Source organism: Nilaparvata lugens, chromosome 3 (genome assembly GCF_014356525.2).
Source record: "Nilaparvata lugens isolate BPH chromosome 3, ASM1435652v1, whole genome shotgun sequence".
Classification (NCBI taxonomy): domain Eukaryota; kingdom Metazoa; phylum Arthropoda; class Insecta; order Hemiptera; family Delphacidae; genus Nilaparvata; species Nilaparvata lugens.
In genome coordinates, this window is record NC_052506.1 from 47,995,303 (window position 1) to 48,022,991 (window position 27,689).

Consider the following 27,689-nt stretch of genomic DNA (forward strand, 5'->3'; position numbering starts at 1 on the left):
AAAGAAAACTGCACACGATGGTATGTATAAAAATTCAAAAATCCAACTTTAAACTAATGAAAAGCTATAAAAAACGAGGAGCTCGAACCTGACACAGCCTCTACTCGGAATCTATCATTATCTCTCGATAGAGAGAGAGAGAGAGAGAGAGAGAGAGAGAGAGAGAGAGAGAGTGAGAGAGAGAGAGAGAGAGAGAGGAGAGAGAGAGAGAAAGAGAGGGGGGAGAGTTCTTCTCCTTCTAAGGAGCGTGGGAGGGGGCAGGGTGGTGCGGAATGAACGGGGGCGGTGGGGGGTACGTAGGATTGGTGCGGGGGAGGGGGGAGGTGGGTAAAAGTCAAAAAAAGCTTCCCAAATATGGCACTCTCCATCTACTTACTGGTATGGCAGATAATATGAAATAATAATTTTATTTCAATACAATATTAACGTTTGTATGAGTAATAAATAGTATTCAATTTAATTCATCATATTCAACTATCAATTTCGAGTAATTGGTCAAGCAGTCAACGGTTCGGCCAATAGAATTTTTCTGTTGAGTAGAGCCAAGATGATGATCATGAATAATATTAGAATTACTAACCTATAAAATAGATAACACAAATTGACCACCTCCTCTGATCTGAGCCTATAAATATCTAAGTTTTGTTTCCAATACAGTTAGATACTAGAAGGAGATTTAAGAAAAAAGATATTAACATTATGTTTTCATAAATTTGATTCCCTGAATATGATGGAATTCCCCAATATAAGAATATTACTAAAACTAGTGATAACTCCTATTTACTTTTCAGCCTTTTTCATGTTACTACAAACTAAGAGGAATACAGGTTCATTGCTGCCAAAAAATGATAGATGAAAATAGGAATAGACCCAGTTTGTCTTTCACTGTTCCACTTTGCCTGTGTCCGTAAAAAATTAAGGTACCCTAATTTCTGAATTTCTATACATTTCAAGGTCTCCTGACTCCAAAAAAGTGTTTTTTTTGTATTGGTCTGTGTGTGTGTGTGTGTTTGTGTGTGTGTGTGTGTGTGTGTGTGTGTGTGTGTGTGTGTGTGTGTGGTGTGTGTGTGTGTGTGTGTGTGTGTGTTTGTGTTTGTGTGTGTGTGTGTGTGTGTGTGTGTGTGTGTGTGTGTGTGTGGTGTGTGTGTGTGTGTGGTGTGTGTGTGTGTGTGTGTGTGTGTGTGTATGTGCGTCTGTGTACATGATATCTCATCTCCCAATTCTCCTATTCACATTTTTGTTCACAACAAACAACTTGGTAAGGAATGATTAGAAACAGGGTTGACAATCCTACAAATGAATGTAAGGACGTTTTGAAAACGATAGGAAGAAGTGAAAATCTAACATTTTGATATATCGATAAAAAATGACCCACTCTGTCGCTGACCGCATTTGTCGGGAGGTGCAGGAATGAAAATCGACCGCATTTGTTGCCTCTTGACACGACAAATGCGGTCACCTCAGGAATGAGACCCACTCTGTCGCTGACCGCATTTGTCGTTAGCCCAGTTTGTCGTCGGTCTCAAATGTGTATCGACCCACTCTGTCGTCGACCCACTTTTGGCCATCCCGACCAAATAAGACGTATGACAAAAATGGCGTTGGCTTTCGGCATCAGCTGATCCTTGAGCTGGTCCATCTGCATTCTGCAATCCGGCATTTTGAACACAACACATTGGCACTGTATTGGATTTTTGCATCTTTACATCAATGTGCATAAGTTTCTCAATTCTAATTCTTTGTGTAGTAATAATAACTTAATCATCGTGAATATTTTTTCTATGTTCTTGCTAAAACCATTCATAATTTTCTAGGATTGGTTTTTCCTAACCTAAAGTAGTTGCGGTACCGAACATCAAACTTTATTTTTGATGAATCAGTAAATTGTAAAACTTTACCTACTTTACCAAAAATTCATTTTCTGATAGTTCATATTTTGTTGAAAATGGATGAACCTATGTTTAAAGATGTTATGGATGGTTTGGAAACCTTGAGGTGAGTGACGAATAAAATGTACTATATCTTAATATTAATATCAATATTAATGAAACTCTAAAGCTGGGTTTTCACCAAAGTTATTAACATAATCCTCCCTATAGATTCTATTAGATTGAACGGAACTTGACAAACACATATGTTCATCATGTGTATGATAAGTTATACCTATTCAATCTAATAGAATCTCTAAGGATTAAGTTATTAACATTTTTTAATAACTTTGGTATAAACGCAGCTTTAAGCTAAGCTTACACCGGAGTTAATGACAAAAGTTTGTAACATTTTTTTTATCAACTGATGTTAATAACAAAAGACATTAACATAATGTTAATAAAATTTTCTTTAATACCTAACCAGGAATTTTCTGTTAAAACACGAGTTATTAACTTGTGTTAAGATAAATTTTTGACGATTCAGTCAAGTTGATAAATTTCTGTTAATAACTCGAGTTATTAACTCTGGTATAAATGCAGCTTTAGTTATTTTATTTGTAGATTACTTTTATTATTTATCTTGCGCGCCTTATTTTTTCTCCCCGTTCATTAAAAAAATCTATATTTTTTATGGTAACAGATAGGACAGCGGTTGCCCAGCAATTGCACTTTAGCCCTTGCTACTTGTCTCATCTTCGCCGCAGTCCAGTAACCGGGGAAATGTCTTCATTTTGTTTGGGTTTACGTCAGCACTCATGGTTCATTATTTGTCCCGTCAAGTAACTGTAGGTCTTCTCCTGCCCATACTCAGCTGTGGTATAGTTATAGTAGGATCAAGTAGTCATAGTGCTCTAGCAAATGGTGTATCATCCTTAATAGCCTTTAGGCTATTTAAAGCTCCGCCAGTAGCCTAGGTTTTAGAAGTAGACTCCAGCTTAGGGAGGTATATGTTCTTATTACCGTATTTATTGTATTGTAAGACTGTTGACTCTATGATCTATACACAAATAAAAAGTAATCCGTGTTTTTTGGAAAGCAGGTTTTAGTGTTCCATTGTGGTCCTCCCAATATTGTTCATTTTTTGTATTATAGGAACTTTGGCAAGTGGTACTTGTGATCCCCACGCCACAATGCCATATCTCAAGTGAGAGAATGGTATGGTAAGTTATAGAAGTGAGCCATTTACGCTGTTTTCTCATACAATATATTTCTCAGTCTTCGAATTCATATACTGCACATGACAGTATTCTTACAGAGCTGTTCTTTGTGAGGCTGCCAGGATAATGTGCTGTTGACGATGATGGCCAAGAATCGCCAAGATCCCTGGGTAACGCCTCTACGGTCAGGAGGGAGAATTTGTATTGTAATATGTTGGTTTGTTTATGGTAGTCTATTTCTACATATTGCTTCCGGTTGGATAAATAATCATCCAACTACTGTTGCAGTTTCCCCTCTATTTTCAGCTTTTAAATTCTACTTTCAGGGTCTCGCAGCTCAGTGTGTCGAAGGCTTTTTGCAGGACGATGAATAAACTAAATTGTCAAGTCACATTGGATATACAAATGATTTGATTTCTGGCACAAAGGAATGTCAAAAGAAGAGAGCACATTCAAGTTTCTTTAGCCTCAATAGTAGCACGAATCTTCCGGTTGCAAAGACATTCACAATCTATTCCAGTGCCATTAGAGCACTAATACCATGGCTTTAGTAGCGTCGCGTTAGCGTTGGGTTATCTGGGCAATAATGATACATCCACAGTGCAAGTTATACGTGCGGCATCAGCGGCGGTGGTAACGCTGAACCAAATTAAATTAAGTTGATGGTGTTAATCTTGTTGAATGACAACAAATGACGCGCTGTCAGCACTATGTATAGCAGGGGTACGCGTTAGCGTTGCGTTGGTAGCGTCACTTATAACATATACATTTAGCGCCCCGTTATTCGCAACATTAGCGCGACAACGATAAAGCTCGTAGGCCTATAACCATTTACCTAGCACTCATAGCGGTGAATTGAATAGCTATGAATCGCCTTGCTATGCCATTACTCCGGATCATATGGATGGAAAACGAATTCATTCTTGGTTTCTCTAGGTATTTTAATTGTAGTTTATTTTCTAATATAAATTTTAACATCGGTTTCCATGCCTGGACTGTGGTGGATTCCTCAAGAAATATTTGTTAAAAAAATAGGCCTAGTAGGCTCATATTTTTTAATTGATATGCATTAGTTTTTATTTAGGCCTATAGTAAATTTGAAACACACATCAATAATAATTAACATTTTGTACTACAGGCTAGTTAGAACTCATGTAGATGTACATGTACGTACTCTCGACTCCCTACTATGAAAAATTAACTGATATGTTATTTCTTGAATCTCATGCATGTGTTAGACAGAGGGCTTTAATTCATCCACACATTGAAATTATACTGACACTGGATATGTACTCTCAATAGCACCCTTAATTAATCTTTAGGCGCTCATATCTCAAAAAGCAATGATCGGAAAAATGTTTTTCTGAGGAAACTTTTTCATTTTGATAGCTTGATGATATACAAATCAAAAAACTTTGGAAAATATCACTAGTAGAAAGTTAATTTTTAGCATTTGCACAGTCTTAAATGTTTCTTAATGTACTGATAACAGTTGCTCTTGTGCAATAATAAAGTATCTATGGTCTAAGGGTGTAACTGAAGACTGTTGGCCTAGTAGATTTCACATTAATTTCTGTAGTAGATTTCCTAATTAATTTCACATGAATTGGCGCTCGCTAATAGTTTATTTTAAAATGATTATATTTTTAGTCATGATATAAATCAATTACATTTCAAAATTAAATATTTTGATGGCTTCATTTTCTTTGGAATGAGACTTTCTTCAAGGGTTGAAGAGTCACCAACAGCCAGAATCGGCTATGATAGCCTACTGTGCATGAACATATATGGCTTCATCAAGTATGACTCAGAATACCTAATAAATGTTCAAATGTATTGATGAATTTGACATTGTAGTCTTATTTTTGTGAAGTATGTTCTGTTTTTTAACTACTCACTGAGTATTGAGAATGGTCCGAAAACACTCCACACACATGAGTAGTTAAAAGAACGTACTAATTCCTTACAAAAATAGAATGTAGTTTCAAGAATTATTATCAATATATTTGGAAATTTAAATACGATATTCGCAATTTGTCATGGAAGATCAAACTGAAAATTCCCATATAGTTCAGGCAATGAATGCTCAAAAAAGAGTACAGAGGGGAATGTTTGGAAGACAATTTTTGACCCAGCAGTTCTGTTTAGGGTAGTAAGGAGGTAAACATATCAAAAGTCCCCACCCCCACCCACTGTGCTAAGGGGGTGGGGGTGGTTTAAAGGTAACATTTTTGGTTTTTCGCATAAAACACAGAAACTATGTATCTTAAGGACTTGACTGTCATATAACAAATTAAAGCTTACATAATTTCCTACAATATTCATCCTACAACTTTTTTTTATATCTCCTCTAGTTTTCGAGATATCTGCTCTTCAAGGTGTGACATTTTAGAAAAAAACACGTTTGCCACCAATTTTTTTTTTTCATTTTTTCTCTCATAACTTTTTAAAAATCGATGGGAAAAATCCTTAGGGTTAAAGAAAGGAGACGGGGCCGCGCTACCTGTACATTGGGCTATTGTTCCAAAAAAGGTTCATCCTCCAACTTTCGACTATCACACTCTATTGTCCTCTGAATCCGCTTCATCACCATCATTAGTGGCCGGAGTGGCCCCGTCTGATTTCTTGAAGGCAGTTTTAGCTGGTAGGGACTCATCTATTACTTTGCATCTTACCTGTTACTTGTATTCTCACTTTATTATTGAATCTAGATCAGTGTTCAAGTACTTGTTATTCAATTATTCCTTTTGGTTCATAATGGTTCAAACTCAACTTGCTCACAAGCTGTATACAGACTTACTTAAGTTACATACAATACGTGGTTACACACCACGTGCGCTATTCATCAGCTGATGATATGCGTATTATATTTATTTGTATGAATATAATTATCAAATAATCCAATATATGTATAGTATGATAATTATAGCCTCAGCTTATGGAAAGCGTACGGCGTGTGTTCGTGGCACAAGTCTGAACACAGCTTGATGAATATTGTAACTCATTGCAAAATATAAAAAAATATAAAAAAAACTGTAAATTATATTTCATTATTATAAGGTTCCTCCTATAACCTACACTACACTCACTACACTCTCTTGTTCTTGACTTCCGCTATCCATTCAATCAACTAAGAACTATTCATGATCTATGTTGCCCTAGAAGTTTGAAATTGGACCGGATGTCCAAGAATACATTTCTTGACAATGGATTTTCCCAATCAACTTCCCCACCCTCAACTTCCCCCTTCTCCGGGGATGTCATTCCAGTACATTTCAGTATCAATCACTTGCAGTTTGCAGCTCGTCTAAGCAAGTTGACAGATCTTGTAACCACTATCTCGATCAGTGTCTTACAGTTTACCCGTCCTACATGAAGTATACTCGAAGTCTCACTGACTTTCGAGAACACATATCAAAGACTGGTATGAAACGTTTATAATACCACTACCACCAATTTGTACTTTGATATGTGTGTGTTTGTGTACTGTAATGTCTGTAATGTCGGTTTGTAAAGCATTAAATTCTTTTTGAAATGATGTATTATTTCACTAATCCAAGTTTTTCTTTGATTGTTATAGCAGCTTCAATGTAGAGGGTGAAATTTTCATTGCTGCAACAAGTGTCAACTCAGCTGTTCCACACCTTCAACAGAGGGGATAAAGATGCGCATTTTTGCTATGTCCACCTACTAACTAGTCCAAATCAAGCTGTAAAGTCAAAAATTGTGTCACAGACACCCCATTCAAATGTCATTGTCAAACGATCAATTGTTGCAGCAATGAAAATTTCACCCCCTACATTGAAGCTGCTATAACAATGAAAGAAAAACTTGGAATAGTGAAATAATACATCATTTCAAAGATAATATTCTATGCTCTACAATTCTTAGATAAGCATCAGTTTTTATGATGCGTTCTTGGAGAGTTATAAGCCCTCAAAGAGCAAAACATTGGATAAAAACCAGTTATTTCAACAATTTTACACCTTCAAGAGCGGATATCTCGGGAACTGTTGGGAATATCACAAAATCTCACTCAACAAAAAGTGTAGAGAATTTATCAAGCTTAATTTTTGAATTGTTAGTCATGTCGTTTGAACGCCTTGTTCTCAAGGTATGAGCGTGGAAGCAAAACGCTGATAAATGAAGCTTTTAAACCGCCCTCATCCCCTTAGCACGTGAGTTGGGAATGGTGACTTTTGATATGTTCTCCTACTAACTAGTCTCAACAAAGCTGCAAAGTCAACAATTTTGTTTAAAACATTCCCTCCAAGTTCCTTTGTCAATTGGTCTATTGTTGCAATAATGGAGATTTCACATTCAACACTAAATCTGCTGCAAAAGGTGTAGGGAAATTCGTAAAAGTGTGAAATTACACATCAAATTGAAGAGAATTCAATGCTCTAAAAGCTCATAATCAATATGGATTTTCCCTTCGATTTTTAAAAAGTTATGAGAGCAAAAATGAAAAAATGCTGGCAAACCTTTTTTTTCAAAAATGTCACACCTTCAAGAGCAGATTTGTCGAAAACTAGAGGAGATATAAAAAAGGTGTAGGATGAATATTGTAGGAAATTATGTAAGATTTAATTTGTTATATGACAGTCAAGTCCTTAAGATACATAGTTTTTGAGTTTTATGCGAAAAACTAAAAAAAATTACCTTTAAACCACCCCCACCCCTTAGCACAGAGGGTAGCGGTGGGGACTTTTGATATATTTACCTCCTTACTACCCTAAACGGAACTGCTGGGTCAAAAATTGTCTTCTCAACTTCTCCCTCTATAACTTTTCCTTGACTGGACTAATAATAAATTCTTTACAAATTTATCTTGTAAATATCTCTCAAATACTGGAACTCTACCTGTAAAATTTGAAATTTTACTCTGGAAAACCGGGAATTACTCATGAATTTTTTATTTTAAAATGGGTGGCCACACTGCCTCTGAAACTATCAACCTCCACGCATCCCTATCATTGACTATGCCTCTCCATCCCGTCACATCATCAAACACCTCATCCAACCATCTTTTTCTGGGTCTCCCTCTTTGTCTTCTATTTCCCAAATCACAATTCTAAGGATTCTGCTCGCGGCCATCCTCTCCACATGATCCAACCACCTGATTCTTTGACACTTTATAAATCGAACTATGGTCTGTCCTTTCCCCAAGTCTTCCAATTCCTTGTTGGAACGGATTCGCAATTCCAACCCCTGTCGTACTAGGGCATAAATTTTCCGCAGTACTCTTCTTTCATAGACTAGAGGCCAGTTGCACGTACGTCGGTTAAATATGGTCATTAACGCCGATTAACAAATAGTAAATCTATTAACAAATCGGCGTTAATTTTACGGATTCATTTCTGTTCCACAAAGATCGGTTAGTTTTTAATCCCGATTAAGTTTTCCGGTTCACTAACCAAGATTTTAACGGTTTCACAATCCGGTAAAACTGTAATTTAATCGACAGATGTTATTATTCTGGACAAATGGCACAAAATTGAGTATATATTACATATATTGAGGCGGTGACCATTCATTACAGAGGCATGCGCCATAGAAATGCTCTGTCTGTTGCCAATGTCAAGTGCCATCTGCAGACGACAACAGGTCGAAAACTAACCTCAAAAATCAGAACCTAATTTTGAATGCTAGTATCAGCTAAATACACTTCTCTGTTCTATTAACGGATGAAATTCATCCATGTATTCAGCTCATACTTTGAATTTTGTAGTTTTCTCACCAAACTAATTGGAAGACAGCTATCACGTGTATAGCAATATTCAAGCCAAGTATAGGAGTCACCGACAAGCTATCTCCTTGATTCACTCCGCCATTAAATTGAAATGCCTCACCAACTCTTTTATCCACCATTATCATAGGCCTCTTGTGTCAGTCAAAGTGATCCGAATCATTCTGGCCAACTTTGCCGGTACTCCTTGTCGGGTCACAATATTAAACAGATGTCTTTTTTTAGCACTGTCATCGCACCCTTATACATTAGCCAAAACTTTGTCAGGATTTTGAGTTCGTTTTGATAACTTGCCGATTACTTTATTGCTGCCGTATTTACCTTATTCACTTTTCAAAAGTGCTACTATCTTGAGATGTATTACTAGTAGAACTTCCGTGTTTCCAGTTAGTGTTTTGTGTTTCTGTGTTAAAAGCTAAAGATCCAATTATGTTACTTTCGACAATATCTAATTCAGAATAATCATGTTTTTATTGAGCCCCTTATTACAATGTCTCGTCCAATTATTCTTTCCTCTCTCAAAAGTAATTCTCTTATATGATCTGTCTCCAGCTTGGTAATTTATTAAAAAATGTATTGCATTTTATGTTAGATATGAAGAACTTGATGAAAATATGTGGAAGAAAGCTGTAGCTGAAGGACCAAAATCGGTTACCTACACGAAACTCGTGGAATGGCTCTCGAAGGAGTTGCAAGTACTTTGCAATTTGGATGAGCATGTCAATCAGATCACCAGTCCAGAAGACTCGAGCTCATTCCTATTGGAGGTTAGCAGCTTCTTGAAAGAAATAGGTGAGATAAATTTTCTTATACTGTACTCAATTTATAAACTACCATTAATTCACGATAATCAGTTGTCCAATGTGTGATCTAGTGGGCTATATGTGTGATCTAGTGGGCTCTCATCTATATTCTCAACTATAAAGTTGAGTTCTAAAATATTGAGCATATTATATGAATAAATGTGAGCAAAACCTTTTTCTCATGTTCATAAAAAAAGTTTGAGCATTTGCTCAACTTTTGATGCAAATGCTTCAAAAAAGGTGAGTCTAGTCTAGAGCAGCTTTTCACCTTTTGCTCATGGTAAAATGGCTCAACCATTTCGTATGAGGAAGAGGAAACTATACCAGATACGATCACAACTAATAGTTGAGAACTATGAAACTCTTTTTAGATTCAACCATGATATATAATATATCACCATTATTCCTACAAAAGAATAAATACAAAATCCGATACCTATCGGATTGAGTTCCAATGGGGTCCTAGCTGTCATGCTACTTCTATTTTTCCTGCCATTACAGTATAAGAAATAGGCATTTAAGAAGATGAGAGGGTAGACGATTATAAGATGGCTATTGAGATTATAAGTATATGCTGAAGATTATTATAGAGATTACATTTTTTACGCTATTATTTCAAAATTCAGAACTCAACTAACCTAAAACTCAATTCATAGAATAGAGAACAGAGCAGACTTAGTTCCAACAGATTAGTATCGCAGTTTCATCAACTAACCGCCAAGCAAACACCATGATCACATAAGTTAAATGTTTGAGCATGTGCTCAAGCTTTTCATGTATTCAAAGTTTTAAATTGTTTAGCCATGTCGCCCGTTTTATCGAATGTGCACGTTAAATATAATAAATTATTGATCCAGCCGAAATATAACAGTCGTGAGGGACATTGACGGCTTGGAAAATTATAACATATTTAGGTTATGCGGGGCTTTCTCGTAAGGGAACAATCTATTATATTTTTTATCACTTATATTCCTAAATGAGAATAAAATAAATTTTATTTTTCAGGATGTCAATACAGTTGTTTAATGGAAGGAAATGTGAATGAGAGATTACATTCAAAATATAATCGCACCCTCCTTTTGGACTTGCTCATTACTGAACTGCAGGCTGCTCGCATGGCCTTGATCGTGAAACCAGATTTGAAAAATAAAATGAACATCACTCTAGTACGTTGGTTCTACACACGTTTATTACGCAATTCTTGGTCTAGGCTATATTGTAATTTTGAAATTTTTCGGATCGTCATCGAAACTTCCAATTGAATTTTAACACTTGATAGTAGTTAGTAGCTCTAAGTTAGTGTAAATTGGATTTTCATTCAACTTGATCTTGTATCAACATATTGTTGATATCAACAAATGTTGGGGAATTCGGCCAACCAACAAGTAATTTATATTTCAGTTTAAATTTTGAAATCAGTAAGTTTTAAAAAAATATTATAATATATGAAATATTGGAATAGTGCTATCTTCATCCAGAAACAGTTAGATGTTGATTATACATAATACATCATTTATTCAATAATTAATATAATTTATTGATTAATTATACAATTAAACCTATTATGTTTGATTACTTCCTAGAATGAGAAAGAAAAGAGATTCTTATGAGCTGAGTATTACTGTGATGAAAATGGTTTACATCAAATATATAAATAACAGTGTGATGAAGTGATCCTTACCAATAGAAAAGGAGGTATAATAAATAATGTTTCATATAAAATCTTTGTTTTAAAAATTTCCTTTTCATAAATTTACAGAAAGAAAGTGCAACTGCTGCTGATTTGAGAAACATTTTGGTAGCATTGAAGTTCCCAAAGCCTCCTGAAAACATCACACCTGCTGCGATCTTCACTAAAGTTGAAGACAAGGTTAGTATTAGAAAGGAAAACAAAAATGTAACTTCCACTAGAGATTGAAAAAAAACAGTCATGTTTTATCATTTGGTAAAGGGATATAGAAAATTGTAAATCTACAAATATTCTGTGCGAAATAGTTACTCTTACTATCTATGCTAGACTCTTTCTTGATGTTGATCTATGTAGCTTCTAGCTTTGTGCAATAATGGAACAACATTTTTTATAATCACGAACAAACTCAAACTCCACTCTATCGATCCATTTTGTTTATTCTTGGTTCTGTAAAAAAATAAATAGATAATAATAATGTGATGATATAGGAATTTTCTTTATATAAAGATATATATCTAATATCATCAATAGGAATTTTCTTCATATAAGCCCAGTAGAGCAATAATTTTTTCCCAAAACATTACTGTTTAATTCAAATGAGTACTTTAAATACAACTGCATGATTGATTGACGACAATAAAAATAAATATTTTGAATTGTTTCAGCTGAAGCAGGTAATGGCTTCGTGTCCACCAGAGCTTGTCGGTAAACCAATGCTGAAAGTGCAAATGGATGACAAAGATTGGCACAAACTAGAGAATGTGCTCTCGGAGCTGGAGAAGGAATATATTCTACGCAGAGAAATGTTGCTGAAACGGTTGGACGTCACTATTCAATCTTTTCAAGTGCGTAGGCTTATACCTATACCATAATTATTAATAATCCAGTGAAAGCGTCCTAGCTCAGTACACCATTCTTGTTTTTTCCCAGTATAGACAATTTTTCTAGCAGACAAGTTATCAAATTATGGACAAGTACAAGTTATCTAGTTATTTTATCTAGAAGATTCTTAACAATGAAAAGGCTGTTTACAATGAAATGGTTTCTCCATCTAAATAGAAAAAATCTCACATTAATCCAATTTAGGGATGATTATGAAAACATTACATTGAAATAATGGTTTGAATCATCACTTTACTTCACATTCAACTTACTTCATATAATCGTTCAATATTTAACGATTGATATTTATCTTCATTCATTCATTCATAACACAGGGTGTCCACGCGGCGGGAAACCGGGAAATCGTTAGAGCCGTTTTCGAGAAACCGTGAAAAACCTGGTTTTTGGTCATTATCCGCCATTTTTCTCAAGAATATTACGGAGCTCATGGAATTTTCCCAGAAATGAGACTCATGCCAGTTGATAGTGCTTATGAATATCTATCCATGGTATGAATTTGAAGTAAATCGTTAGAGCAGTTTTCGAGAAAACCGTGAAAAACATGGATTTTTAGTCATTATCCGCCATTTTTCTCAATAATATTACGGAGCTCCTGAAATTTTCCCAGAAATGAGACTCATGCCAGTTGATAGGGCTTATAAATAGCTATCCATGGTATAAATTTGAAGGAAATCTCTGGAGCCGTTTTCGAGAAAACCGTGAAAAACATGGTTTTTTAGTAATTATCCGCCATTTTTTCCGCCATCTTGAATTGAATCTTATTGAATTTCTTACTGTCGGGTCCTCATGGTATAAGGACCTTAAGTTTAAAATTTCAAGTCAATCGGTTAATTAGGAATGGAGTTATCGTGTTCACAGACATACACACGCACACATACACACACACACAGACCAATACCCAAAAATCATGTTTTTGGACTCAGGGGTCCTTGAAACGTATAGAAAACTTGAAATTGGGGTACCTTAATTTTTTTTGGAAAGCAATACTTTCCTTACCTATGGTAGTAGGGCAAGGAAAGTAAAAACAGCAACGATCCTGTTTTTTCACCGTCCGATCCGAGCTGACAACTTCAACTAACCATTATGCGATAGAATAATCTAAATACTAACTTATCCGCTAGGGCGCAGCAGCTGCCGGCCTCGCCACTACACTACCGCTAGACTTAAAACTAATTTAAACTAGACTTAATCTAAATACACTAAAGGGCGTCACCATTCCCCCCACCCTGAAACGTAGTTTTCAGCCACAACTTTGGCCAAAACTAGACAAAAACAAAACAAACCGAAAGAAAATTAAGACGACAAAAGAAAAATGCTAACACAACAAAACGAACAATAATTCTTATCCTAAGAATTATTGTGTGGGCAATGGAAACAATTTGGTGGCAGGACGTTTGAAACGACCAGTAGCTAAACGTACTACTGCCACACGTATGACACCATCGGCTCTAGGAAACACTTCCTCAATGATTCCTAGAGGCCACTTCAATGGGGGTAGATTAGGCTGATCCACTATCACAACCGTTCCAACAGTGAGAGGAGGTGATGACTTGGACCACTTTCCACGTACTTGTAATTCATGGAGATTCTCCTTGTCTATAAACGGTGACAAACGCTGAAATTTGGGGGCACAATCTTCACCCTTTTTTAGTTGAACAAGCTCACGTGAAAAATGAATTCTCTGTACGACTCTACACAAATATCTCTCCGCCGCATCGAATTCCAGTTCACCTGCTTTCGGCAATATTCGCACTGCCTTCAATACTAGTATCATGATATGTAGCAAACGTTGATAGTCAGAGCATTTCTCAATCAAATTATATTACATTATCTGAAACACTTTCAGATTGAACAACCGTGACAACATTTGAAGATTTCATTTCAGGTGGACACTCTATTTCTTCAATTTCAAATTTTACAGGCCAGTGATTTTCCTCCATAGTCAACCAGTGGGGTCCTGTCCACCATGTCTCGTGATTAATGAGATCCATTGATTTAAGACCACGCGATAAACAATCGGTGGGATTTTCCTCACCAGAAACATGCATCCAACAATCGATGCGTGAGTTTTGAATTTTCGAGACTCGATTAGCCACGAACGTTTGCCAACGCGACGGCGAACCTCTTATCCAATGGAGACGCAGCAGCTGCCGGCCTCGCCACTACACTACCGCTAGACTTAAATCTAATTTAAACTAGACTTAATCTAAATACGCTAAAGGGCGTCACCAATGTTTTTGTTTTTAATTATGTATCCACAATGCGAAAACGCATTCTTTGATGTGTTTATTTTTGCATCAATAAATTGTAAATCTTTATGATATTTTTATTCAATTATAATTTTCTCAGCCCCTTTCTCATTTAAATCATTAAGTCAAGTCACTGATGGACTGACTGACGCACTGTACATACTGTAGGCCGAAAACGCTGTGGAGTGTCGTGCAGTTCAGTACTGTTCTGAATGTTGCAAATCGATGGAAATAACACTCCCTTATTCCTTGATCAAAACTTTATTATAGCAGGTAACCCGTGCTCCGCAAGGGTCTATTTTAAAACTTGACATACTGAAAACTTGATGTAATGAAAATGTAATGAGAATTTAAAATTGGCTTATAACCATCCTCGGTTAATTAAGAATCTATATGCAGAATTTCAAGTTAATCAGTCCAGTAGTTCAGACTAGATGCGTCAAACATAATTTTCCCATCCTGTACTAATATAAGTCAGTTCTTTACTTTATTATAGTATATATTGGTGAGCCTAAAAAGGTTCTATCCACCTAAGTAAGTTTTTTTTGGGTTGCCAAAACATAGACCAAACCAGACAACCTTTTGGGGGAAATTATTCAACTCTACCTACTTTTTGTGAAATAACAATGATCAATGTTCTTACCAACGAAAATCGATGGCAAGTGGAAAATATTATAAAGGTGTCACTTTTTGTGAGTTAGTATATGCTAATATTCATTCTCGTGTATTTATTGAAATAAATAGGATATGAAAATTACAGAATCTATTCTAGTCAACTTATGGTTAGTTGGTGAAATTAATTATTAATTATTGTTTAAAAATAACAAAATTATTATAATGTTAAAAGGAAATAATTGTCATGATACTGAGTTCTTGGTCAACATTATTTTAATATTAAAATTTATCCTATCAATAATTTTTCAGAAGTTATTCTATTTGTATTAAACATTATTTATCGATTCCTATAAATGTATAGGAATACAATGATTTAATAAAATGAGAAGAGGCCTGTTGTACCGTATTATAGCCGGGATACACATAACCGAACCGAGCCCGCGCTGACGTACAGCCGAGTGTCGGACGTACTACGGCGAGTGAGAAGACAAGGCTTTCAAACGTGTCGGGACACAAAACTACCGCACAGCGCCAGCACCGTCACCGTGTTTGTTGCCTGCGCCGTCATCGACTAGTTCAGTTCACTTTTAGACGGTGACGGTGCGGCCTCGTTTATCATAGAGAAGGGAAAAACTTATTGAAGAGATACGCAATTTTCCAGTTTTGTACGATGAGAAATATAGATGAACGAAAAAAATAAGATAAAGTAAAAGTAGAAGCAAATAAGTTAAGCCAAAGGTATAATAGACATAATATAAAAATCTGGTGTGGCGCACTCAAACAACTTTCCTTGCCGTTATGAAAACTGATCACCTGACACTAGTGTTCACACGCATTTCAAGTCTACTATTCAAAGATCTGAGCAAGCTGGTGATAGGACAATAACGCTGGATACACACGAGATCTGCTATCTCTTCATAGTGAATGATTTAATAGAATCAGTGTTGCCAACAGTTTGCAATTAAATAATCACATTTTCTCAAATTTCGAACTTATTTTAAATTTTAGGTGAAAATGTTACTGATTATTAATTGTAGAGATTTTCATGCTCAATCTTTTCTACTCAAAATTTTTCGTTTAAATTATATAATGAGACCTGATAATTGGAAATCTAAAATCAAATTTTCCATAGATGGGGCGGAGCTCCATCAATTTTTACAGATATGGGACTTGTAGCAGTTGATAGAGCTTATCGATGACTATTTCAGGTATAACTTTAATCAAAATCGTATAATCGTTGGAGCCATTTTCGAGAAAATCGCGAAAAACCCTGTTCTTGACAATATTTTCGTCATTTTAGCCGCCATCTTGAATTGCATTTGATTGAAATTGTTCGTGTCGGATCCTTATAGTGTAAAGACATTAAGTTCCAAATTTCAAGTCATTCTGTTAATTGGGAGATGAGATATCGTGTACACAGACGCACATAAACTCATACACACACACACACACACACACAAAATTTCCTTGTGCTAGATACAGAATGTCGCCAATTGACGCCAATTCCTGTCGTCGGAAAGTTGAATTTGCTCTCACCTTTTTTCAGATTATAAAATTCTGAATAAAATGAAATAATCCGGAGCTCTCTATATCTAGTGTTCTAAGTTACAAAAACGAATAAAAGTTCAACAAAATAATCAATTTTAATGAATTTTAGTTTTCAATCAACAATATCTTCTGATTGCCACAATTCAAATGCATAATTCAAAATCCGTTTGGGCGTAATTTTGTGCGCTCTCTGGTATCAGGTTCAAGAGCACAAAACTACGCCCAGAGGGATTTTGAATTATACATTTAAATTGTGGCAATCGGAAGATATTGGAAATTTTGCATGCAAAATATTGTTCTAGACTTCTCTAATGTATCCATATAATATATAAAAAAATCAGAACTACCCACAATATATATTGCAAACACCAATGTATATACCGGTAGTAACTGGACTATAATGTTTTAAAGGGTAAAGGGTAGGTTTGGAGTTTCGTTTTTCTTCTAAATTGCTTTTTTATTATTTGAAATACAGTGTACAGTTATAATCGTATAATGGTGCTGCATTTGATGAAAAACATACTTGTGCACCTTTGAAATTGTTTTTCAAGAATATATTTTTCCAAATTGACCCCCCTTCTGAGTAACCCCATAACCCCCCCCCCCAACCTATATTTTTACATATTAATAATGTGTTTTATCCAGCGAGGAAAACCGGGAAAAACGTGAAATATACGGGAAATGTACGGGAATTTTCTGAGCCTGATTCAGTGGATACCCTGTTACAGTTATTCATGTTTTCATGAATTAACGTAATGAGTTAACCTCATTTCATTTTGAAGAATTGGAAATTAATCTAAAATCTTGATAATAAACTTTTCTGGATAATCTTGAAATCGATAAAACTGTAGATTTTCTTCATTGATATATTCCAGATATTTGTGAAGCCGATATTGTAACTGCTTCTTGACTCCTACGAATAACCATCTCTATCATAGTTTTGTTTTATGGAAATTGAGGATAAAAAGTGAATATTTTATTTAGCCCGAAATTTGTTCTGTTTGATTGTTGTGGAGAAAAATTATTTTTCAATATTCATTTTTTTAATATGAATGCATTTATAATTATTTTTGTAGTGGTCAGATCGACTCAAGTCTAAAGAGAACGTGATAGCACAAGTATACTCGCAAAATCGTTTGAAGTTGTCGACAAGGCCGGCAATCGACATAGCAGACCTGCTCGCAGCCAGGGAAGATCTTGCCATCGTTGAAAAGACATCTGGTGCATCCGTACGTCAAAAGACTCAGTCTGCCACCAATAGAGTCATCATTGGAAGAGTGAGTATCCTAATATTGTAGTGATTCGAGTTTTTTCAAGAGCGTTGGAAAGAAGCTTTGAAATCCTTTTGCTATGAGCATATCTACAGCCGCATCTGAAGGGCGAGACCATATATTCAAATTCAAATAGTTTTATTATTTTTTCTTGAGCAAGTACTCATACAAATAGGAGGTGCTATTCTAATCAAATACATTATTAATAATTTATTAACTGAAAATTTCATCAAAACACGAATTATATCATTGAGTGATATAGCATTATAAAAACTAACAAGCACTTGGAATAGAATTTGATAGAAATTTCCGGATATAGCAATATTAAAATCATCCAACAATATGATAATAGATTAAGAACTCTGTAGCTGTACATTATAATAATGTGTCAAAATTTTAAAGTATGAATTATTATGGACAATAATTGACGAAACTTACTATTTAAGAAACTATGAAAACGGCCAGTGTGTAATAAAAATGATCAGTAAATTGATTAATGACTAGAAAAGAGTTTAGTTAATTTTAACAAGCCATCCCTGTAACAAATAATCTTATGAAGAACATATTAATAATAATGGCGAGACCATATTAGGGGATTTTTTGAGACGAGTCGGCAGGGCAGGAAGCTCTTCAATTGGCTGACTTCTTCGTCTTCTTCGATGGCGCTACAGCCCAAATCGAGCCCAGGCCTCCTCAATACTGCGCCTCCATCCATCACGATCTCTTACCTTCATTCTCCAATCCCTGATACGAAGAAGTTCTGCTACATCCTTTGAGATCCCATCCACCCATCTCAGTCTTGGCTTTCCCACCGGTCTTCTGCCTCCCGGTTGTCCCATATATATTTTTCCGGGAGACCGAGTGTCTGGCATCCGCTCTACATGCCCTGCCCATCTTAAGCGGCTCAGTCTGCCATATACAGACAGGGGCGGCTCTTTATAAAGTGCAGCTAATTCATTGTTGCTTCTTATTCGCCAGACACCCTCATCACATACAAGTCCGTATATTCTACGCAGCATTTTCCTTTCCCAGCGGTCTAGATTTGCTGCAGCCTTGGATGATAATATCCACACTTCACTTCCATAAGTGACCACTGTACGAATTATATTTTTAAATATTCTGATCTTTATGTTCCTGTGGACGCTTCTTGAATAGAATAGAATTCTTTATTGTCGTTAAACACATAGTGCAATAGACATAGTCATCAGGAAACATAAAACATACAACAGTCACACAGACAAATACAAAATAAAGCGTTTCACAGAAGTCAATATGGAGTCGGAACACATATCACAATAAACTTCAACAAAAATGAGTTCTATACATAAATGATACATGAATAGATATAGCCTATGAATATATTTAAACAGTGGAATAAATCATAAAAAAGAAAGGCTCTCCATACTCAAATCATTCCATTCTTGGAGTGAATATAGTGGTTTGGATTTCAGGAACTTGTACATTATAGTTTTAAATTTTCTAAAACTAACATTTCTAGCATCTAATGGTAACTTATTAAATAATTTTATACTCATATAATCAAAGTTCATTTGAGTCTTAGTCAATCTAGCCTGCGTTACCTGCAGCTGATACCTATTTCTTGTGATGTGACTATGAATATCGCTTCTTTGCATTAATTTATCGAGATTACCTTTAGCAAAAAGCAAACAATTAAGAATGAATAGACATGGTACAGTGAGTAGTCCTAGTCTTACAAAATGATCCCTACAAGACTCAGTGGATGGGATGCCAATCATTCTTCTCAGAGCCTTCTTTTGCCACAGTAATACATCTTTAGCACCAGGAGCATTACCCCAGATCAGAATTCCATATAACAAATGAACATGGAAAAATGCATAATAGGCATTGATGACCAAATCAAAGCTGGTACAATATTTCAACTTGCCAAGTAAATATGTCACTCTAGATAAACGTTTACAGAGGTTCATTGTATGAGTATCCCAGCTCAGCTTAGAATTCAGGAGTATGCCTAAAAATTTCACATTCTTGTTCTCTCTAGCAGATTTTAAGCTAAACAGTAAGGACTCTGTTTTGTTGCTATTAACGATCAACCTATTAACACTAAACCAATACTCAGCTTTATTAACAATGAGCGCTGTTTTCTGGCCAAGCTTTCCTGGATCTTTATCATTTATCAGAAATGTAGTATCATCTGCGTATAATATACATTCACCCTCAGTTGCATAATCAGGAAGGTCATTTATATAGACCAGAAAAAGAAAAGGACCGAGGACCGAGCCCTGTGGGACCCCATTTCTAATATCAAGTAGCCAAGACTTTTTATTTCCTATCTTGGTGGTTTGCAACCTGTTACTTAAGTAAGATTTCAAAAGATTGTATTCAATATCCCTCACTCCATAGTATTTTATCTTATCAAGCAGAATAGCGTGATCCACAATATCAAACGCCTTACTTAAGTCTAGAAGTGTTGCAGAAACATCATGACCCAGTTCAAAGCACTTCAGTATATGGCAGACAAGACCTTCCACAGCTTTACCTGTAGATTTGCCACTCCTGAAACCAAACTGGGATGGCGTGATCAAGTCATTTCTCTCCATGTAATTGATCAATTGTTTCTGCATCAGACTCTCTACCACCTTTGATATAACTGGGACAAGAGAGATAGGTCTGTAATTATCTGGGCAAGATTTATCTCCTTTTTTGTAGACAGGCACAGTGACAGAAAACTTTAGACAGGAAGGATAGACACCATCAATGAGTATCCAGTTGATGAGGTAAGTCAAAGGTTGCAACAGTTCTTCTTTCAACTGCTTCAATAAGAAATTAGAAAGACCATAGAAATCCTCTGAATGAGAATTACTCAAACTGTCTATTACAGTGACCTCTCTCCATCCAAAAATGCACCTCTCTCTGTCTATTGTTTTATGAGTCAGCACCTTCATAGCACTAGATAAATCCGCATTATGGTCATTGGGTTTTTGTATATTATTACAGATGTTTGCAAAGTGCTCATTGAAATCGGTAGCAGAGATAGGTAGGTCCTCATCAATACGTTTTAGCCGGTTGGTCTCAGAATTAATTACTCTCCAGGCAGCTTTGCATTTGTTACTGGACTCACTAATAAAATTTCCATTGGCCTGCTGCTTTGCTTCTCTGATCCTCTGCTTGTATTCCCTTCTCAATCGACGATAAATCGGCAAGAGGTCTGTATCACATTTCGAAATTTCATGATATACCACCAAAATTGAACGGATTCTATCCAATTCAGGAGTGAACCAATTATTCAGTGGTAAGTTTGCTTTTTGTTTGCGAAATTTCTTCTTTAAAATTGGACAACACTGATTCAAAAGACAAGTCAAATTGTTTATAAACAAATTTGTGCCTAATTCAGCACTATCAACTTTGTTAAAAGCTTCAACCCAATCGATAGTGGATAGTTTATATCTTAGTAAATCAATATTTGGACCTCTCACACTCCTGTAATAAAAGGGGTTTTCACTTGCCGTATCGTTAGATTTTTTCAATTCCTTTTTTATATATGTTTTTATCCCAGAATGGTCTGATAAATGAGGCTCTTCTACAGTACATTCAATTTCGTTATGCTTTATGTTTGAAAAAACATTGTCGAGGCAAGATTCAAACCGAGTAGGTTCATAGTTGAAGCAGTAAAAATTATTTGAACGGAGCATATTTTGAAATTTACGTGTATTAGCACTATTATTCCTAATATCAATGTTTATGTCCCCCGTTTCAACTATTCTAAAAAGTTTAGATTTATGGAAATCACATAGATAATTGATGAAGCCGCTAGTGGCCTCTGTAAAATTTTCAACAGACGAACCGGGAGGTCGGTACACAGTAGCTATAATTAGTCGATCATTTCGGAATACAATAGCAGCTATTTCACATAATCCCTCAGTGCAATATTCACTAACATCTACAATTTCATACTTATTATGATGAGAATAGGTCTCGTATAAAATAGCAACTTAGCTCTTATAAAAATAGCTCTTAATAAAAATAGCAACTCCTCCGTGAACACTATTACTTCTACAAAACGCTGAGCCGAGTTTATAGTGAACAGGAATATACAAGTCTAATTCATCTTTATAGAGCCAGTGCTCATTGACACAAAGCACATCTATTTGACTATCCCTGAGAAACAACTCTAATTCATAAAATTTATTTCTAATGGATTGCAAGTTTATATGAAAAATATGGATGATTCAGTTGGATGATTTTATCCTACACTGTGTCGACTTTGATTTAGTGACAAAAAAGATGACTGAATCAGACTATTATTACCAGGTGACTCTGAAGATTGTCTCAAATTTAGATTTGAATGTAGGATAGGAGTACGAACAGTCATATTGGGAGTCAGGCAAAGAGATGTTGGAATCATCGTGGGCATATCATTTACATATTGTATAGCGGGAGAACAACAAGCAGTAGGATTAGGTTTATCCAAAAGCACTTCAGTTCTTAACGATGTGAGATCGGCACCAAATAAGTCTCTCACGTATCTCGCCAGCCGGTTGACCATAATCCTCTTCCCTCGTCGGTTGAGATGAAGCCCGTGCCTCGAAAAGTGGAATCTTTTCAGGAACGTGTTAATATCCATGAAGTGAATGTTGAGTCCTCCTGTATAGTTTTTCACCGCTCTTGATAGGTAGGCGTTGGCGTAGCTGATATTCTCATTGAGGGCAGGATCGTCGTACCTGTAGGGCACACTGCATACCAGGATATTCGTTTTAGATCCACATCAGTAAGAGATCGCATTGCTTGGTCCAATGTCAGTTGAAAATGTTCGTTTAGATGTAGGTCATTTGAACCCGCCAATAAAATGACACAATCATCTTCCGTAAAATCTTTGACTATGTCAAGACCTTGCTGAATAACGTGCTTCAACTTTGCACTAGATTTAGTACTTACTAAAACTTCCAATCCATCTCCAAATTTACTCGTAAAATTACAGAATTGCTTTCCCTGACTATCTGCTAGAATTGTGACTCTTTTTTCTTTTTGGAAGTATCACCGTTATGAGTCTTTGGTTTACTTCGAGTTGAGGGGTGTTGATGAACCTGAGCTATCACCTGTATTTTTTGTGGCATCAAAGGTGACGATGTATTTGAAGAGAGCACCGAAAATCGGTTTACTGTTTCTATGGATTTGACCTGTCTGTCTTCATTTCTTAGTTTAATTGTATTTCTAGGTGTACTAAAGTTAGTAAACTCAATAGAATTTCAATCCGAATTGAGTTTTTCTCTGTTGAGAATAATATTTTGCTCAGCTTGAATTATGTCTATGATAGCATTCTTACTCTTCAACTCTTCATCCAAAGCAAGCCTGGATGTCTCCAGACATTTAATTCGAGATTTGAGGAAATTTATTTCCTCCTCTGCTTTCTCCTCATTGATTAATGAATCCTCAAAACATTCTCTTCTATTTCTTTCATCACTCACGAGCTTGGATAATTGTTCTGTCAGATTGTTTCATGCTATGTTGACTTGAATATCTGCAGCATAATGTTGTGTTAGAAGGAATCTGCAATAATGTCAAAGATACGCCCAAAATTATTTTTATTTTTGTTTTTTCGGAGTACCGATTGAGCAGGCGGAGAAGCAGGTTGTGTTTTTGTTCTCTCCCTTATCTGTCCTTTCAAGGTGTATTTAAAAATGTTGTGCAGTTTATGTAAAAGTGAGGTGCAGGACCGTGACGTGTTGCTGTGCTCAAAGTGTAAAATAGAAGAATAGTGTACATAGAATAGAATAGAATAGAATAGTGTGCATAGAGAAGTATGTTTGGTTTTCTGCATTGAGCCGTTTTTGTACTTCTTTCATCTCATCACTGTCATCCGCTATGTTAACTCCCAGGTAGGTGAAGTCATTCACTTTTTCAAAGCTATACTCCCCAACTGAGAGGGTTCTTCTGCAAAGATGACGTCTGCTTTGGTGCATGATCTTGGTTTTTTCATAGTTTACTTTTAGCCCTAGCTCATGAGCTGCCCTTTCCAAGTTTTCAAACATCTCTGTGACTGCCGCTACCGATCTTCCCGCTAGGTCAAGGTCATCTGCATACCCTAAGATCTGTTGGGTTTTATTTATTAATGTACCACTTGTGTCAGCCAAAGTCTCCCTTATCACCATTTCCAATGCCAGGTAGAAGAGCACTGGTGCCAGGTCGTCTCCTTGTTTCAGTTCTTGGTTCACCTCAAACTTATCTGTCATTTCTCCATCTATCTTCACCTGGCAGGTGGTCTTCTTCATTGTTGCTCTGACAAGTCTTACAAGTTTTTTGGTATACCGAGATCAAGCATTATTGTGTAGAGCTTTTCTCTGTTGATACTGTCATAAGCCTGCTTGAAGTCTATGTACAGATGATAGACATCTATGTTAAATTCCCAGAACTTTTCTGCTATTTGTCGGTCAACAAAAAGCTGGTCAGTAGTTTACCTACCTGATCTGAAACCAGCCTGATATTCTCCTAATATTCTCTCAGCATACACATCTATCTTATCTTTAATGATTGAGGTGAAGGTCTTATATGCTGTTGATAGGAGAGATATGCCTCTATAATTCTTGGGTTAAAATCTATCACCCTTTTTATAGATGGGGCATATTATGCTCATGTGCCAATCCTCAAGGAAAATTTCAGTTTTCCACACGGAGTTTATAAGATGAACAAATTTTGCTGTTAATGAGTCACCTCCATACTTGAGTAATTCCCCTGGAAGTCCATCCATCCCTAGGGCTCGGTTACTTTTTATTCTTTCCAAGGCCTAGACAACATCATCAGATGTAGGTGGTTCAATGATTATTTCTTCATCAAGGATTTCTAGTCTCTGGTCTGACAACTCATTGTGATCTGGGTTGGGACTAAGCAGCTGGCTGAAATATGTCTTCCATCGCTCCATAATGCTATCCTTATCTCCAGTTCTTTTTCCATTCATATCTTTACAAAGAGTTGTTTTTGGCTTGTGTCCTTTCTTGAACAAGTTCACTCCTCTATATGCTTCACGAGGGTCCTTTTTCTCAAAATCTTGTTGGATTTTGGTGACCTTGCTTTTGGAATATTCTCGCTTTTTTCTTTTTATCACACTTTCAGCCTCTCTTCTTAGAATTTCATACTGTACTTTTTTGGCTCTGGTTGGTCTTTCAATATAGTGCTTTCGGGCCTCGTTTCTCCTTTCTACAGCCTCCCTACATTCATCATTGAACCAATTCTCCTGTCTCACCCGAGGACTAAATCAAATAGTCTCCTCTGCTGCCTGACTCATAGCCTTGTTTAGATCCTGCCATTCCTCCTCAATTGTCCTATTTCCCTCCTGTGCATTTTCCAGGAGATTTTCCAGTGCCTGTTGATATTCCTGCCTTCCACCATCCTCTTTTAGTTTATCTATATTGAGCTTTGGTGCCCTCTGCTGCCTTGTTTTGTCTCTACTTGGGATTCGGCATCTGAAGTCGATTCTCATCAGATAATCCAGATGATCCGAGTCGCAGTCTGCACCTCTGCAACGCTTGACGTTTGTGATGCTAGAAGCTGCTCTTCTATCATCAATTGGCTGACTATCAGCTGATTTCTGAGCGCCAACCCAATCAGCCAATCGGAGAATTTCGTGTCCTACCGACTCGTCTGAAAATATGCCTAATATTGTCTCACCCTTATTATGAACTTATGAACGATGTTCAAGAACTGTCTCAGACAAGCATGCTTTGTCTGACAGGAAGCAATCAGAATTGATAAACCAGCAACTTTATAAATAGAATATTTTTGATAGAATCAACTGAAAACGACAACAGTGTACTCCTATTATTCTCGTTAGAAATAACATTGGCAAGGACTTTTGCAAAACTATATTCAAGCTGATCTAGCTATCTAGCAAATAACTAGAAAGCTAATGAGGCTGTTACGTTGAAGCAATCTACATGCCGTGTGTGCCAAAACAAATGTTAGAGTGCTTGGAAGTGCAGGTTGAAGCTTGAAATTGGGAATATGGGATATGTGAAACTGGATGGTGAAACAGCTTTCGACTTTTTCAGAACTACTTGTACTAGAAAAACTACCAAATAAGGAAGTGGGAAATTTGAAAAAAAGTGGGGGGAGGGAGTGTGCTTTGCACTGTACGATCGATGACTCTATGACTACTTTCATTATATTATTCTTATTAAATACAGGTACATTTACACTTACAGCTTCATTTACAATTTATATACAGTTACATTCCAATTCAAACAGTTCAGTTTTGAAAATTAGTTTATTATGACATTGTTATTATGTTAATTGCTTCAAGTATGTATTGTGTTATTATGACATAAGTGTTTTATCGTGTTCATTCAATACATTTTTAAACGTATTGAAATTTCTATAGAAATATGGCCATTTTGTTAGAATCAAAAACTTACCATCAATTCCGTCGATGTGGTACCTATTAATGAAATAATGATATTTTATCCCGTTTTACAAAAGCATAGAAAATAACAATTTGAAAAATAGGAACTAAGTTGACCACACTAACCTGTATCCGTGGTCAACTTGCGGAAAAATACCATAATCATCAGTACTCAACAAATTACATCTTGGTTATAACTTGATTATACAAAATAATGAATACCTATATCATTTATTATGATTGAAAAATTATGATGTTATTGTTAAGCTCCTAAATTTTGATAACTTTTGTGAAACTGCAGGTTCCGGACAGAGGAGGGAGGCCCAACGAGCAGGAGCCGCCTCCTCCAGAAATGCCCAGCTGGCAACAGAGGAGTGCAGGTAATCTTATCATATATTATACCGGCTGATTCAAAAAGGAATTTACAACTTTCATAATTCATATAAATCTTATTAAACGAAGTTCAGAGCTGGTTTTGGTGTTGTTTTAAAGGAAAACACTTGTTTTGACTCGCGTAGTCCGCTAGTGCCTGGTCGCGCCGCACAAGCGCTAACGGCAGTTACGTCAAAGATGGCTGCCTTCACTGGCCCCTTTTTTCCAATAGAGAAAGAACCATCAACGGCATAGTGTACCTTGATAACTTGCAAAATTTTTGCTACCACAGATCGATGAGGATGACCGAGAACGTTTTCTTTATGCAAGATGGCGAACCACCACATTATATGACTGAAGTCCGGGATTTTCTTAATGATCGCTTTCCAAATCAGTGGATTGTCGTAATGCGCCATTGCATGGCCCCCTCGTTTCCCAGACCCAACACCACAAGAGGGGTTTCATGAAAGTTGGTGTACGCACCTCCTTTGCTAGCCACTCTACATGAACTTAGAGCAAGGATTTTCGCTGCTGTTGAGCAAGTTTCGCCTGAAATGCTAGTGCGAGTCTGGGAAGAAATAGGCTATCGTTGGGATGTCTGCATATAACCAACGGAAGTCACATAGAACATTTTTAGTTTAAGGTAAAGAAACTTGAAGTGTTTTCCTTTAAAAAAACACCAAAACCAGCTGTGTACCTTGTTTAAAAAGATTTATATGAATTTTCAAAGTTGTCAAGTCCTTTTTGAATCACCCGGTATATCATTGCTCATGAAATCGAATTTGTTGAGAACTCTAATACGGATTTATGTTGTAATTTAATATGCTTACTACCCTTGAAGTTATGTCTATGCTGAACAATAATTATTTTGTTTATTGTGCTCCTCAACCTCAACTAGTTTTTCAACTTCAACAAATCTTGTCTAAAAATCTTGAGCGAGTTATGGGCTGATTTCCCTTCAAGTGTAGTCAGACCTAGAACAAATTTCAACCTTTAAATGTCCATATCACATTATTATATTCCACACATT

At 36.2% G+C, this 27,689-nt stretch overlaps 1 protein-coding gene across 1 annotated transcript in view; it reads left to right on the forward strand.

The window, feature by feature from the left end:
• Nucleotides 1-1,626: 1,626 nt before the first annotated feature.
• Nucleotides 1,627-27,689, forward strand: part of LOC111050718 (protein FAM98A) — a 62,568-nt gene continuing 36,505 nt past the window's right edge. The window contains exons 1-7 of the mRNA XM_039422812.1: nt 1,627-1,995; nt 9,430-9,629; nt 10,646-10,806; nt 11,400-11,510; nt 11,996-12,175; nt 17,722-17,922; nt 26,589-26,667. Coding sequence (XP_039278746.1) covers nt 1,946-1,995; nt 9,430-9,629; nt 10,646-10,806; nt 11,400-11,510; nt 11,996-12,175; nt 17,722-17,922; nt 26,589-26,667 — 982 coding nt within the window. The 5' untranslated portion in view covers nt 1,627-1,945. The remainder of the gene's footprint in view (nt 1,996-9,429; nt 9,630-10,645; nt 10,807-11,399; nt 11,511-11,995; nt 12,176-17,721; nt 17,923-26,588; nt 26,668-27,689) is intronic.